Source organism: Thalia democratica, chromosome 5 (genome assembly GCF_965202585.1).
Source record: "Thalia democratica chromosome 5, ktThaDemo2.hap1.1, whole genome shotgun sequence".
Lineage (NCBI taxonomy): Eukaryota > Metazoa > Chordata > Thaliacea > Salpida > Salpidae > Thalia > Thalia democratica.
In genome coordinates this window covers 44,148,848-44,164,739 of record NC_139169.1, presented here as the reverse complement: position 1 = coordinate 44,164,739, position 15,892 = coordinate 44,148,848, and the positions used below count along the sequence as shown (strand labels likewise).

At 24.5% G+C, this 15,892-nt stretch overlaps 2 protein-coding genes across 2 annotated transcripts; both read left to right on the top strand.

The window, feature by feature from the left end:
- The first annotated feature begins 2,080 nt into the window (after positions 1-2,080).
- On the top strand, positions 2,081-2,850 carry LOC145835436 (large ribosomal subunit protein mL43-like). Its single transcript, XM_082943021.1, has one exon. The coding sequence runs from the start codon at positions 2,227-2,229 to the stop codon at positions 2,848-2,850; it is 624 nt and encodes a 207-aa protein (XP_082799147.1). The 5' UTR covers positions 2,081-2,226.
- Positions 2,851-3,170: 320 nt separating this feature from the next.
- Positions 3,171-5,783, top strand: LOC145835435 (putative palmitoyltransferase ZDHHC24). Its single transcript, XM_082943019.1, has 3 exons — positions 3,171-3,452; positions 4,196-4,376; positions 4,922-5,783. Exons 1-3 carry the CDS (start codon positions 3,206-3,208, stop codon positions 5,355-5,357), a joined length of 864 nt encoding a protein of 287 aa, XP_082799145.1. The 5' UTR covers positions 3,171-3,205; the 3' UTR covers positions 5,358-5,783.
- Positions 5,784-15,892: the final 10,109 nt, after the last annotated feature.

The window sequence follows — 15,892 nt, the reverse complement described above, 5'->3', positions numbered from 1 at the left end:
TTATTTTTAAAGAATTTACTGAAGTTTCATCTCCTTTTAGACAATTCGAAATCTAAAGTTTTATAAAGTTAAGTGTTTTAATTTATACACACTGAAATAAATAAAAACATATTGTTAAAAGTAAATTGTAAAAATAAAACTTTAACAAATTTAACAGCATTAAAAAGTACTTTCAACTTAAAAAAATATCTATGTTGTATTTTCATTCTAATAAACACAAAGTAACTATAAGTTATGATTCATATGCAGACTGTGGTAATTTGGTTTTGTTTGATAACCTCTTCATCAAATTAAATTTATAGTTTATTGAATGTTAATAAAATCTGATAAAATAACTTTGCTTTTAAAGTCATAAAACAAAACTTGCTCAAAAAATTGTTCACAATTTTGTTTGCAACCTTCTTAAAGATGTACTATAAACTAAAATCTATACAAAGTTGAATCACACTATAGAAAAAAAATACAATACAAATTTAACCAAAAATTATTAATTACATTATAATGAAAAAAGTAACAAAAAATGTTGTTACAAAAAATTTGAATTAACTTGATTAAAAATAAAGTGTCAAAAAAAGTAAACTTTTTTAATTCATATAAGTAAAAAGTATTTATACATTGAGTTGATTCAAATTTTAAGAGACTTAGTTGCTGTAATCAATTTTTTAAAACATCTATAACTAGTAAAATTTAAAGTCAAAATATTATGATTGCAAATGGTTATAGTTTTAAACTTAATAACAGTTCATTAAAACTTAGTTTTGATATTGAGATTAAACTATAAAATTATGACACTTTGAAAATTCTAGAATAAATTATCATATCTTTGATTAATATTGATTCCAGACTACAAAAAACAGTCTGGAATTGATTTTAAATGAAGATTAAAGGCCAAGTTAAGCACTAAAATAATATCAAATGGTAAAGCAACAGTAATAACAATTTACTCATTAGCTCATCTTTACTTGTTTTTTATTTACTACATCTAAATTAAAATTTTATATTTGTTTAAATTTTAATTGTATACGTCATACTACTTTAAATTCTTTACTCAGTAACTAATTTTAAATTCATTTTATCACTTGATCAATAAAGTTTTATGTGTAAAAAAATTTATAAAAAAAGAAAGTGAGTAATTATTACTGCTTAAATACTTTATGTTGCAAATAGTGTCTTAAAAATTACAAAAACTTTCCTACTACGTTTTCAAGTATTTATTTTAGTGTTTATCTACATCAGGGTGTCCCAAAGTGCGCCATAATCAGCAAAAGCCCCTAAGGAGGGGATGAGTAGAAAAGGGCGATAGGCTGCCTTGAGACCATAATTTGAAGCTTAAACTAGATATTCTGGAATTGAGGATGAAGAGCAAAAAATAGATCTTAGGCGTGTTTAAGGAGAGTTTTTTAGAAATATTGTGGAGGGTGCTATAGCTTTTTTATTTATTTAAAAAAGGCATTATGAAAAAAAGTCATCTGTTGAATTAAAAATATTAGTAAAAAGACTTGAAAAATAAATTGGATGATTTTTTTAAGTATTAGTGTATTTTTTTAGTGAAAGTCTTTAGAGTTTTAAAGGAAAAGCTTCTGTTTTTTCTTTTAATTTCTTTAAATTGTATGTTTTTTAGTTTTTGATTTGAAAACAATTAGTACAAATTACCAAAACTTTTTTATTCTGTTATAAATACTTATAGTTTGTTTTAAATTTGACTTTTAGCAACAGTAGTATTTATTTACAAGCTCAATCACTACAATTTTGTCTTTAATGATATTTAAAAACTGTACTGGTTTTTGTAAATTTATCAACAATACATTGGCGTTAAATTCTTTTTTTCTTACAAAATTATACCTTAAAATACTTTCTTTAGTAAATATGGTTTTATATTTACAAAAGGCTGCCAACCTGTTATTCATTAATGAATTCTAACAGAAGTTTTCCAATTGACAGTGTTTTAAAATGTAAAATCAAAGTTGTTTATTTTCATGATCCAGGGTTAATGTATTTTAATTAAAACTGATATTTTGTTTTAATGTTTACTTAAATCTTTAATGTATGTTTTTTTTACTTAGAATAATTACTAAAACCATACAAAGTAGTTATACTTTTTACTTTAAGTTTTGGTTTTAGTTATTTAATAATTAAATTTTTATTAAACAATAGTAAAACTAAATATGTTTGTATAAAATCTATTATGACTTAAAACGATTTTATTTTATTTAACAGATTAAACTAATGGCTGCAGTAAGTACTAAATTAGCCGCAGTTGGTCTTACAAAAAATACCAGGCCAAGGGTGTTTCTTAAATCAGTGTTGCAAAGTGGTGTTGGAAGGCCAGTTGTTCAGTTAAAAAGAGCTACAATAAAATTTTGTGACACATCTGAGCACAGCTGCTTTGTTAGAAAGTTTGTTGAAAACAATGTTGTTGACTTCTCAACTAAGTACCCAAGTGTTGCTTTATATGTTGTGCCTGAAACAGATCTTGCACCTTGTATTAAGGTTGAGTATTTAAATGGCCGCACTGAAAATAAATCACTAGAAAATTTTGACAATGAAGAAATTTTAGAAGTAATGGATACCTTTGCTCAGAGGTCTGGTATTGAAATATTTGAACTGAAAAAGAATTTTCACACTGATTACCCATCCATCCAAGGCCAATGGCATCCTTTTCTAAATAATAAAAACTATGACATCACAAAAAAGCTGGACTTTTCAGTTAAGAGGCATGATGCTTGGGATCAGCTTGAAAATCCATGGGAAGGATGCTACAGGCAATCAGAAAGTGCACCAAAGACTCCAAAGTTTGATCAGAAGTATCCTTTGGGAATTTATGGGCCTGATATAAAACCGAAGTATTAAATGACTAAGACTCATTTTTAGTAATTTGATTATAAATTGCATGTTTTTATTTTATACAATTCAAAAAACTATTGTTTTGTTATCAAGTATTGAAATGACGTGTTACTTTTTTTGCTAAAAATGATTATGTTTGTAAATTTAAACATTTAGAAAACTACTTTTATAACTTTTTAATAAGTTTTCACATTTAAAAATATGTTTTCTATAGGTTATCTGAAAAAAATCTGAAATAAATTATAATAGGTAATTTATTAGAGTATATTTATTAGAGTTATTGTTGAATGTATTTTTTATAAAGATTTAAAAAATTAGGTAAACATTACTAGATTATAATTAATCTGTGCAGCAATACAGAATGCAAAAGTTTTGGGCAGTTCCTTTTAAATATGGACTTACTTTTGGAATCATTCAATATGTTTCAATAACTTTTTTCTTCTCAGTAACTCTATCAGTTTTATTTTCATGTATTTTTTACTTACACCCACTTTTGATACCTGATGATTCTGATAGGCTAAAGAACAACATTTACATAGTTTTTATTGCCATCAATATACTTGGAGACTACTTTTTAGCAATGTTTAATGATGGAAAATGTAAAACAGGTGTGTTTGTTTAAAAATTTTATTATTTGTTTATTCATAATACTAAATTTTTAAGTTTTTAAAACTTTTGTAACTTTAATGAAGTTGTAACAAGCATTATGTTTATTTTCATTTTAATTGAACATTTTAATTGTGTAAAATTTTATTGGGTTTTTGTTGTTTTATGTTATTCAAAATTTAAGTAACTAAATTCACTTTGCTACCTTAAAATTAAGTTTATAAACCTTTTCCTGTTTAACTACTAAACTGAGGCTAGTTATTAGTAAGTCAAGCTACTCTAACTCTGGCTTGGTAAAAGTTATATGAGATTGAATTAATTTAGTTTTTGTTAATTTTTATTTATTAGTTTACTTTTGTTAGCTTTAAATTTTAAGTTCTAAATTTATAATTTGTAAAGTTATTAAAAATGCTTCGTATTAAAAAACATAAGTTAGATTTCATGTTTATAGTTTAAGTTTAATTTTCAAGATAATAAACTTATTAATTAGATATAAACTATCTTAAGTAAAATTTGATTAAATTTTTATTTGGGTAAACCCTTGAAATTAACAATTTTTAGCCTACTTTTAGTCTCTTGTATTTTGTTTTTGCTTTAAAATTTTTTCAATATCATCGAAATATTTATTAGACCTACTTATTTATTAAAGATTTGTTTTACAACTGAGGAGCCCTACAGGGCGAAACATTGTTTGTGTTTAGAATCTGTTAAATAAATAAGTTTTTATCAGTAAACTCTTTAACAGGAGTGAAAATGCTAGACCCGCCTCGTAGTTGGAAGTACTGTAGAGACTGTAACCAACACTCTCCACCAAGGACACACCACTGTTCACTGTGCAACTTCTGTGTTAAGAAGCAGGATCACCACTGCTTCTTCCTTACCAAGTGCGTCAACCTACACAACCAGCGCTATTTCGTTCCTTTCCTGTTAGTAATTCTTCAGTCAGTATTTGTAAACTAAGAAAGTACAATTTTGTCAGCTTACAGAATTTTTTAAAACTGACACGTTAATGTTATATCTCGTAGTTCTTTTATCTTCCTATACTTTTGTATATAAAGTAGTTTTAGTATTAATGACTATACATTTTTACTTAATTTTATTTTGATAAGGTGACTTAGAAAAAGCTTAATGTGAAAATAAACCTATGCAGACATTACAAAATAAGATAAAAATACACCATTAGTAAACTATGTAAAACTTTTTTTTAGTCTTGCAGGTTTCTAAGATTAACTCCTTTTGGCTACAATTAACTAGGCTAGTTTTAGTTTTTATTAATCAGTTTGACACCTTAGTGACAGTCCTATTATACCGATTATTTTATAAAAAAATTTAAACAATTGTTGTTGTGCAAAATCTAAAATTGTTAATAAACCTGATAGCATACTTGCAATCAAACGTACATTAACTTGTTCATACATTAAAAGGGTAATAGTTTTCTTTCATTTTATTTACAAACAATTTCTAATTCAAGGTTGTACGTGTTCCTAGGAAGCCTGCACTCGTTGAAGCTGGTCTACTTCTACCTGAACACCTTCTACCACCCGTTCAGCCTCTCCTTCCACGGCATCTTCTCCTACCTGTTCATCGGGGGCGTGTTCAACTGGGTGATGTACAGCGACCAGATAACCACCACCGTCACCACCCTGCTCATGCTCGCCATGCTCTACATCAACTTGTGCCTGGCTATCGGCTGCTTCCTCTTCTTCTGCGCCCAGATGTTCATGCTGCTGCGCAACCAGACACCCCACGAGTACGGCAGAGACATCAAGGATTACGATCAGGGATTGGTAAGAAATTTCATGTCGGTGTTCGGTTGGGGGCTTTTCCTGTACTTTTTAGTTCCGCTCCCTGTGCGCTACCGCGACCGAAAAGAACTGAAGAAGCTGTCTTACTTTAGTTGCGTTTGATTTCTACATAATCATCGCTTGAAATTTTATTTTATAATTTATTACTATGCATTTTTTTGCTTTTTTTTCGTCCGATAGTCTGATGTATTAGGTTGTTATGAATATAAAATATGGCTGTTATATTTACTATTTCAATCAATTGGAAAAATTCCATTTGTTTAAATTAAATCTTCATTATTGCACATGTTTTCATAAATTATATACTTAAGATGTGTTGTATATTATTTATAAGTAAAACTAAAATAAAACTTTTCTACGGTTTAGCAAAACAGAGTTATAAAGGATACAGTATAGTTTTATTATACTTAACACACAAGGTTTGAGCTTAGGTAGCTATTAGTATATCAAATTAAAACTCAATATAGCACCATTTTGACATTAAAAAAACTTATATATAAACATATAAGTGAGTTGTTATTGTTAAGTATATTCTATTTATCTTTTTATTCATTCAATCTTTAAAAATTTGTTATTGATAAATTTGTATTTTCAGGTTAGAAAATTTTTAACTATATACAAAACATTTTTTTTTTTGCATCTAGAAATTAGCTTGTAAAATTATTATTTTTGGTACACTTGTAGCTCTTTCCATTAATCTTATAGTGAAAAACATCTGTTATCTTACCAATCAATGTTTACAATGCATTTGTTTTTTGTTTGAAATTATTGACAGCAGAAATAAGTATTAATAAATTTATAATAATATTGGAGTAAAATTAATTTTTGTTGGTAGTTGTTTATTATACATTCTAAAATATATAAAAGATATCCAGCAAGTAAGCTTTAAAACTAAAATTGAAAGTTATAGTTTTTAAAAATTAAAACTGATTGAAAATTAAATTGCGTTTGTTTACTGGAAGTTTTTTATTAGTGTTGTAGAAATATCCACTTAATATTGCATTTCTATGAAGAAAATTATTTTATACCTTTACGATATAAATTAACATATATTTTGTTATTATTTTTTATAGGAATGTATATCTTGATTAACGTTTTAAAGTCGAATTAAAGTATTACAGAGTATAAATACTTGATTGTTCTTTATGATTGATTGCATTCTCTGATTTCAAACACTGTGATACTAAATAAACTTTTATGAGATTATGCTTTTTTTTTTGTTTTTACAATGTTTGAGTATAATAACAAAGTAAGAATATTTTTTATGCTATATTTTGTTAGGTAGTTAACTAAACTAAATGCGATTTAAATTTATATCAGCCGAAGAAAAATTGCTATAGACTTGTAATCTAAAATCTGCATAAGCTGAATTTTACAAGCTATTTATAAGTAGTCTTAAAATAATGTTTTGTAATGCATTTTTAATTTTAATATACTCAATTATTTATATTTTAGATGTTTATTTTAGATTACTTCAGTTAACTAAATATTACAAATCTGTAATGAAGCTCACATCTAATATTTAAAATGCATAGGTGTTAAAGTTTCATCTAAGAACATTTAAATGTCAGTTGTTTTTTAACCTTTACTAAAACACTATATTTACATAAAGATTTTTCGTAAAGTTATAAATTAATATATTGTCTTTTTTACTCAAGAAAATAATAAATAACAAAATGTTTCTGTTATGAAATGTTTTAGTTGTTTCTGTTGATGCAGTGTATTTTTATTACGATTTAACGTATATTTTTGTCGGATAAGTAAAGCTTTAGATTTTATGAATTTTCAATAATTTAAATAAATTTTATGGTTTGATATTTTAATTGTAAAAGTAATTGACATCACCATTTTATTATCTAAAACTTATCTTATAATTTTTAAATGAATGCAAGAAAAAATTGGTAGTTTTAACTAAACAATATATGTACAATGTACAAATAGTTTATTTAAGTTTCTAAAACGCAATTAATACTAGTTTTAACTTAAACATTTTTGGAACCTCTTTTAACTTTGTAACAGTTAATGCTATATCTAAATTAAATTCGTTACGTTTTGATAAAAGTTTTAATATTTAAGTTAGTATATCATTTTTTGTTTTAGAAATTTTTAGGCTATAAGGGTTATAACGATGTTTTTACAAAAATAAAATTTGCTTTTGTTTGTAAGTTTAAAGTATGCCCTATATATATTCTTATAAAACTAAAAAGAATTAATTGATCCTTGATAAATAGTCAGTTTTCTAAAACATTTCCGATACATTATAAGTTATTAGAATCGGCACTGTTTTAAGTATTAGGCAACGTTTGAAATAAATATGTGTTCAAAACACGGGTGCACGTCTCTTCAAATTCCGACAACTAAAATTCTAAATTTTATATAAACGGCTACAATTTAAAAAGTAATAAAATTAATAAAGTGCGTATGTAGGTCTAATTAATACCTACAGTTTTTTTTTTGAAAAATATAAAGTACTTTTGAGATATGACTAAAAGATAGTAAATTTTACTAACTAATTAAATTCAAAAAAATCATTTATGGAAAAAAAGTGTTTGTGTTAATAAGATATTCATTATTTACCATGGTCTTTAATAATGTTTATAATAAAAATTACTAATAATTTTTTTTAAATCTACAAAATTGCTTCACTGTTGCTTATACTTATCGTGCTATTAAGAATATTTCTACTTGACTCATAAGTCTTTTGTCTTACATTTCAAAAGTATTTAAAAGCTTCTGTTTTAATTTATTAACTACTATATTTAAGTTTAATAGTTTTTTTCTTATACATCAAACTTTTCTTAAAATTTTTAACTATTTAACGTAATTCTAAATTTAAATCGATAATTATGTAAAAAGTAAACAATAGTTGTTGTATGTAAAACTTGTCACATATAAAAGCATTCAACCCAATACATATTTTTCAATCAAGTTTAATTTATATACTTTACAAGCCAGTATTTCTAATAAGATAATTGAATTTAAAAAAAAAAGATTTTAAGGGCTTAAACTTAGAAGTACTTAAAAAAAATTACACTTAGCATGAAAGCATTTAAAAAAAATAATTTTCTCATTATGCTCATCTATTAGTTTCTTTTGCACTCTTAATCATCTAATTGCTTCTGCAGAATATACATAGGAAGTATTAAAAGTAAAGTCTAATTTATAATTGTTGATAATGAAATTCACTGAAGTTAAAGATTTAGAAATATTTTAAAGACTTAAAACTCATTTGATATTGTAATAAATACCTTAACATTGTAGTAAATAAATACTGTAATTAATACTGTAGTCCTAAACAAGACATTGGAAAGTATCCATGGTTTGCGATTCGATAAGCGAATAGTTTTTTCGTGCACCAGGTACTAAGATCAAATATTTTGAGCGTATTTTTTATCGTTCAGTAAACTACATATAACAGTTTTTAGTACAGTAATGTATTTTGTACAGTAATTGGTAATTATTATAAGATAACTACATTTGTTTAACACGCATTGTTAATTTGAACCCGAGTTTCCCAAATTTTATTTAAAAGGCTCCCTTTAAAGAAATAAAAAAACTATGGCCCTTTCAACTCCTGAAAATCTAGTGTAAGTTTCAAAACTACCTTTAAAATCACTTAAGACTTTTTTTAGCTCTTCATCATCAAGTCCAGAATATCTAGTGTAAATTTCAAACTACGACCTCATGCCCCCCTCTATGGCCCTTCTGTATTTTAATATACTGCTTATGGCCCCCTAAATTTCTGTCATGCCCCCCAAGAGGGCACCGTGGCCCACTTTGGGAAACCCTTATTTAAACCAACTTTACAATTTAGCTCTTACTTAAAAATTTTGTAAATAATATGTTATGCGTATATGTTTATCTATAAACTGCTACAAATTCCTTTCTTTAAAAAGCTTTTCAGACATCTTATGTTTTATTTCAGTGAACAAAAACTACTTAAAAATGTTTGCATACGATAGCTGGCTAGTAACTAAAAATGAGGTACGTGTACCTCCTTTTAAAGATTTACATATGAAAATTTTAATCAAAGAACACTTAAATTGTTTTGTTTTAAAACGATTAAAAATATATCAGTAATTAAAACATTATCAACTTTGTTATTATTATTTTTTAATATTTCGATGTATTAAAAAAAGACCACACTGTGTTAAAAAATATAAGAAAAAAAAAATGCAATCAAGAAAACAACCTAAATATTATTATAAGTTAGAATTTACCATCATGATTTATTATATAACTTAAATTGGTAATAAGAAAAAAATCCATTTAACTTTGTTTTTGATAGAAAACGACTAAATTTCATTATTCCGATATCAAAAAACGTAAATTTAAATTTGTGTTAAAACTTATATTAAACAACTTATATTAGCAAACTATACAAAGTAATCTTATGAGTATTTGAAAAACCAGTATTGCAACAACAAGTTAAATTAAAAAAGCTAAAGAGGACTTATACAATATCTTAATTAAAGTATCTTAAATAAAAATTGGAACTTTTTTATCAGTTGTGTTTTATTTTGTAGCATTAGAAGAAATATCAAAATATTTCATACAAATGTTAAATAAAATACTTCGAATGCTCTGACATAAAAGTTAAGAATAAACTTTATAAAAATAACTTTAAAAGAACATTTTTTAATAGATTAAGTAAAACTAACTTAAAAACTATGTAGTAGAATTGTAGTTTAATAAGCTAACAGCTGTACAAAAATCCGACAGTAAACTTTATAAAAAAAAAAAAAATGCTATAAAAACTCTACTAATTATCTATTTATAAAAAGACCATATTGTTTTCTTTGCATAGTGCTTATAGTAAAAACTACAACAGAAATAAAGTCATGGACTTCGTTTAGCAAGTTTAGCAGACATAACAAAAGTATTAAAAAGTACAGAAGGTTTAAGTTGTGATATAAGTTTTTCAAGGTAAACAAATATTTGATAAAAATCACATTTGTATGTGCGTAACTTTATGTAAATCTTTAAAAAACAGAAGTGAAAATATACAAAACTATAAATTTGATTTGTATTGTGTAGTAAAATTTGAATTATAAGTCCTCATGCTTTTGAAAACTAAAGAATTTTAAATTCTAAAATAAAGAAGAATTTAATAAACTATTTATAAAAGCTTTTGCTGGCTAACATTAAATTATTTTCAATAAAAATGTTAAACATCTTAATAGTTAGAAGTGCGATATTAAAACTAAGTTTAAACGTTCAACAACTATTTACTTTATAACAAACTATCACTAAAGGAATTAGTCAAAGTCAAAATAACTTTCAAATTTCTTACCATAGTTTAAGTTTAATTTGAAAAAAAGTTAGTTTTGTATACATTATAACTACTAAGTCACTACGATAAGCTTTGTTTACTATTGATACTTCATTAACTTTAAATTTGAAAAATATTTTATTGAACGACAAAAAAAAATACGCTCAAACTATTTGGTCCTAGGACCTGTTGCACGAAGAACCTTTCGGTTATCGAGTCACACACCATGAGTACTTTTTAACGTCGTGTCCAGGACAAAAAAAAAGTATTTTAAGTCATTTAGTCAGTATTTAGTACATTATAGCTTTTAACTTGTCCTGGACTAGACGTTAGAAGGTATCTTTGGTATGCGACTCGATAACCGAAAGGTTATTCGCGCACCAGGTCCTAAAACAAAATATTTTGAGCAATTTTATTTTTGTCGTTCAATACACTATAATAATTACTGATTTTATTTAGTTATTTAAAACGTGTGTATAGATTTGTTAAAAACATAAATCATTATTATTTTACTAGTATTAAATGAAATTTAGATAATTACCTAGTTAAAAAGTTCTAAACAACGATTAAAATGTAACAGCATGTGAGTTTTATTTTCGTTTTTCTTTTACCACTTCTTAAAATAAAAACTAAAATGACAGTTATATTTTAAGTAATTTGTCGAAGTATTAAAATTCAGTAGCCGTACATAAAAAAGTATACAAACTGATACTGAAAACTAATTTAAAAGTTAATTTTAGATTACGAGTAGTTACTGCAATAATATAATTTGGAGTCGTTTTAAAGTTTGGATCTTTTAAAGTAAAATACTTTGAAACGAAGAAAAGCTGCATATAAAACTAATTTTCAAATGCATGAACTTTTCGAAAAAAAAGTAAGTTTAGCTAAGCAACCAAAATAGCACTATTGTTCTTGAAAGCGTAATTAAAAATGTCTTATGGCAAATAAGCTATTTTTATTTAGTCAGTGTTTGTAGAATCCATATTGATTTCTCGACAAAATTTACTTAAAGCTAAGATTCTATATAAATATTTTTTAAGCTACTAGTGCAAGAATTGTAGAATCACATGCTTGCCAAATCCAATTTTTATTTATGTTTTTTTTTAGCTTGATCTTAAACATTATAAATCATTTACTTTTTTATTATTTAAGATATAAAACCATTATCAAAAAATTATTTCGAAAATATGGATATCAAAATTTATAAAATAAAGTAAAACTTTTCCAATCTATTTTTCGGGAAATTTTAAACTTTACTAATAAGTTCTTATACAGTCGTTGAGTGTATTGATAGAATATACAATAATTATGCAATTTTTTTTTTAAAGTTTAGATTGAAAGGTTTTAATTAGAGCAAACTAACTTTTTCTAAAACTTAAAGCGGTATTGATGTTTTAAGTTTCATCAAATCATGATTATTGCCCTTATATACTTAAACTTCATGTATGTATTAGTTTCAGATTTTTCATTTTAAAATATCTTTTCAGTATATCACTCTATTTGAAAAATTTTACTTAATTGAGTTTTTTTGTGATTAAAAGATCGAAACACTATATCCAGTCACCCTGTTTTAAACCTTTGTATTTTTCTGGTGATATCACAAACTAATATTGTAATCAAGCTAGCTTTAATTTCAACAACATAAAAAATAATAATTTTCAAAACTTAATTTAACATTTTTGAAATTAAAAATAACTAATTCTAAAAACGTAAAAATTTATCAAAAAACAAATTATTAGCTACTAGTTCACACCCGAATAGCTAAGTTTTACTTTATAAGTCATAGGAAACACAACAAAGTTTATATGTTTGTAAAAACAGCATTAGAATCTTGAGTATTAAAACTGTTTGTAAAATAAACCAAAGAAAAACTAATTTACAGTTATATTGAATTTTAACTTGAAAGAAATGGTTAAAAAAAGTCCAAAAGAAAAGTTAAATTAAGGTACAACAAATACCCAAAAAACTTAAACAACTAATATGGCGAATTATAAACCATTAAAAAAACTGCATTTAAACAAATCATCAGATAAACAAATATTATTAAGTTGTACATAATTCACCAAAATGCATAGTAAATAAGTACTAAAATAGATTTATCGAAAACTCAATAAAATACTACATAATTGAAGAAACTAGTTTAAAACTAAATTAGTTTTGAAAAAGTAGTTTGCTTTTGTACTAAAAATGTTAACATTTCAACCGATACTATTTAATAAAGTCAACGGTTTTTTAAATGATGTACACCATGATTTTTGTACCTTTATAAAAGTTTCGAGACATACTCCAAGTATCATTGTATAAAAATTACTTTGCTTGAGAAAAAATAAGATTACTAAGAATTTATGGTGCGATCATGATGCAATGTAAAATTTAAATGAGCTCTGAATCCTAATTTCATTAAGAAAAAGTTTGCGTTATCATCAAATTTAATTCATTATTTTATATAATCAAAATTAATTCTATTTTCTTATTCTATAATTATAATCAAACTTAATACATAACCCAAGTAAAAAATTACAGGAAAAAATAAAGCACGTATATCTAGTTACTGCAGAAAAATTCTGTTAAGTAGAAAACGAACTTTTAGTTTGAACAAAAAAAAATTACTACAAAATTTTAAATAATGACCTTAATATTAAATAAACAAAAATAACTCTTCGTCACAACATCTTTTTGATCCAGAAGTTTATATAACTACAATGACAAATATTCATGAAAACAAGTTTATTATTGAAATGATTTTATTAGAAAAATTGATGCTAAATCTATCTTTACTTGCATGAGTTTATAGGAAACTCAACATTTTGAAATACCAAGGGTAGCCATAAATTTTTTAAAATTTAATCTGACAAAAGATCTAATAAAAATTCATATTACACGATATTATTCAAGTTGAAAAGTGATATAATTTTGAAATTATTGCAACACTATACTTAGGTTATAAAAATATCTTTAAATTCTTTCTGCAACCATAATAACTAACTAGTAGCAAAAAATACTAGACAGATGTAATAACTTCTGGGAGTTAAGTAAGTTAAATGAAAGAGTCAAATTTTATTTAGTTTAATGTTACCACCTAACAAAGATAATTATAAAAAATTAAATTGTTAATATAGTACTGGATAAAAATACAACGTAAAACGTTATCTCTTTTTCTTTAACAAAGTACTTGCTGTGTTGTAAGTTTTTTTTCCTGTGTTATAACATAAAGTTATAACTATATAAAAAAAAGTGTACTTATACTTTTTGTTTAAGATATTTATATACACATATATTAAGATATTTATAGTATAAATAATAACTAATTTTCGAATCGTTTACTAAGTTTCAATTTTTAGCACATGTCTTCAGAACGAAATAAAGTACAAAGCAAAATTTTTAAAGAATCAAACAAAAAACACATTGTGACGTTTCAAACAAAATTGAATAATTTTAGTTAGCCTTTTCTAAAAACAATTTATGTACAAGTCAACTTATTTATTGTTTTGTTTGTTATTGTTTTTCTTTTATTGTTATTAATTAGTGGTTTTTGTTCTTTTAAAATACATGTTTTGATTATGGAGGCAGGGTTGCTGCCTTTCTTTTCTTCTATTTAATGATAAACCTTTTTTAATTTTTTCAATTTCGTACTTTTTCAAGCAACATAAATAGCATGTTTTGTTGTATTTCGGTTTTGTTTTGGTCCTGCAGAGTATTTCCCATTTTAAATTATAGTGTTTGTTTGCGTCTTTTAATTCCTAAATATAGTTCGATAATTCGGTATTGTGCCTTTTTAATTTTTTAGTAAAGCTTGCTTTATGGTTGCTATTTCTTTTTCAAATGTTGTGCTAGTGATATATCATATTAAGTTATATAAATTTAACTACAAACAACACTTTATTTAACTCAAAAAATGTAAATAGGAAAGTTAAATTTTGTGTTTTATATATTTCCTAGCTACATCTTGTGTTTTAGAGAGTTGTTTTAACCAGTTTTTCTCCAGAGTTTGCTTGTGGTAGTGGGAGCTATGAAATGAGGTAAAAAAAAACAATTATTGTTCAAATTAAAAATTTCCTTTTTGAAATATGTTTGTTTGTTGTTTTTAAATATTAAGATAAAATATAATTACTATAAGTTAAATTATAAGCACTCTAGATAGTCTTATAATTTTATTTCTTGATTGAAATGCTTCTAAAAAATAACGCAATATTTCTTGGTCCAATTTATTTCCAAAGAAAGAAATTTAAACGTACAAATGTATATACACGACCTTTTACTTGGCAAACAAGAAAACTAAAAGTACCACAAAAAAATATTCGAAACACTTTCAAAAATAAAATAGAAGAATATCAATAGACAAAATAAAACTTTTAAAAGTTTAATTAAAACACAAACATTTATAAAACTAAGTTTTGATTTATAATAAGAAAATAAAACTTTTATTTATCTTGAATTTAAAAAATCAAACTTAATTAACAACTAAAATTAAAAATTTTTAAGCTAGCAGCTCTAATAAATCTTCAAAGTAATTTCTTAGTGAAAAAATCAAACATTTTTTGACTAGATATTAAATATATCTATTCTTCTTATCTAAATATAACCTATTATAAAAGTATTTATTTACTAAACATGATTTACTATATAAAAAACTTGTTAGATTAGTTAGCAGGAAAATTATCTAAAAAAGGAACTATATTTAAGTGCAAACAATAACGAAGTATTAATATATTATCTATAAACTCTAAAACTACTTTTAACAATGTAAATTATTTTTTTATGTTAACAACTTTATTAAGTTTTGTTACTAACTCAACACTATATTGACGAACAATCAAAAATTTTCACGGTCCACATGATAACTTTAAGCTATGCCTTTAAAATCACTAACTTATTGTGAAAAATATTATAAAATGTAAAAAGCCATGTATCTTACAGTTCTATCGTATTTATCACATAATTAACTTGAAATATACAATATTTATATAGCAGATTAAAATCATAATCTTTCAACATAATAAGTTTATAGTTTTAAATAGATATTATATCATAAACTTTAAAAATACTACTTTTTAACTAAAAGCGAAGTTTACTTTTAAGTGTAAATTATTTTTGAAGACCTCGTGGTATTACGAACAATATTGTGTTTTTTGGTATATAATTTTATTTCTAAATAGAATGAGGGTTTTATATAAAAAAATCATGATCTTTTATTAAAAAAATGTACTTAAATATTTTACTTTTTTTTTTCTCTTAAAAAGTTTGCATTAGTTTGAAAATATTCCAAAATAGTTAAGAACAATAAGTTGTGTAAAAATTTACTAATATAAAATTAACAATATTTCTAAAATACACTTGAAGAATGGAAATTATGTACCATATAAAA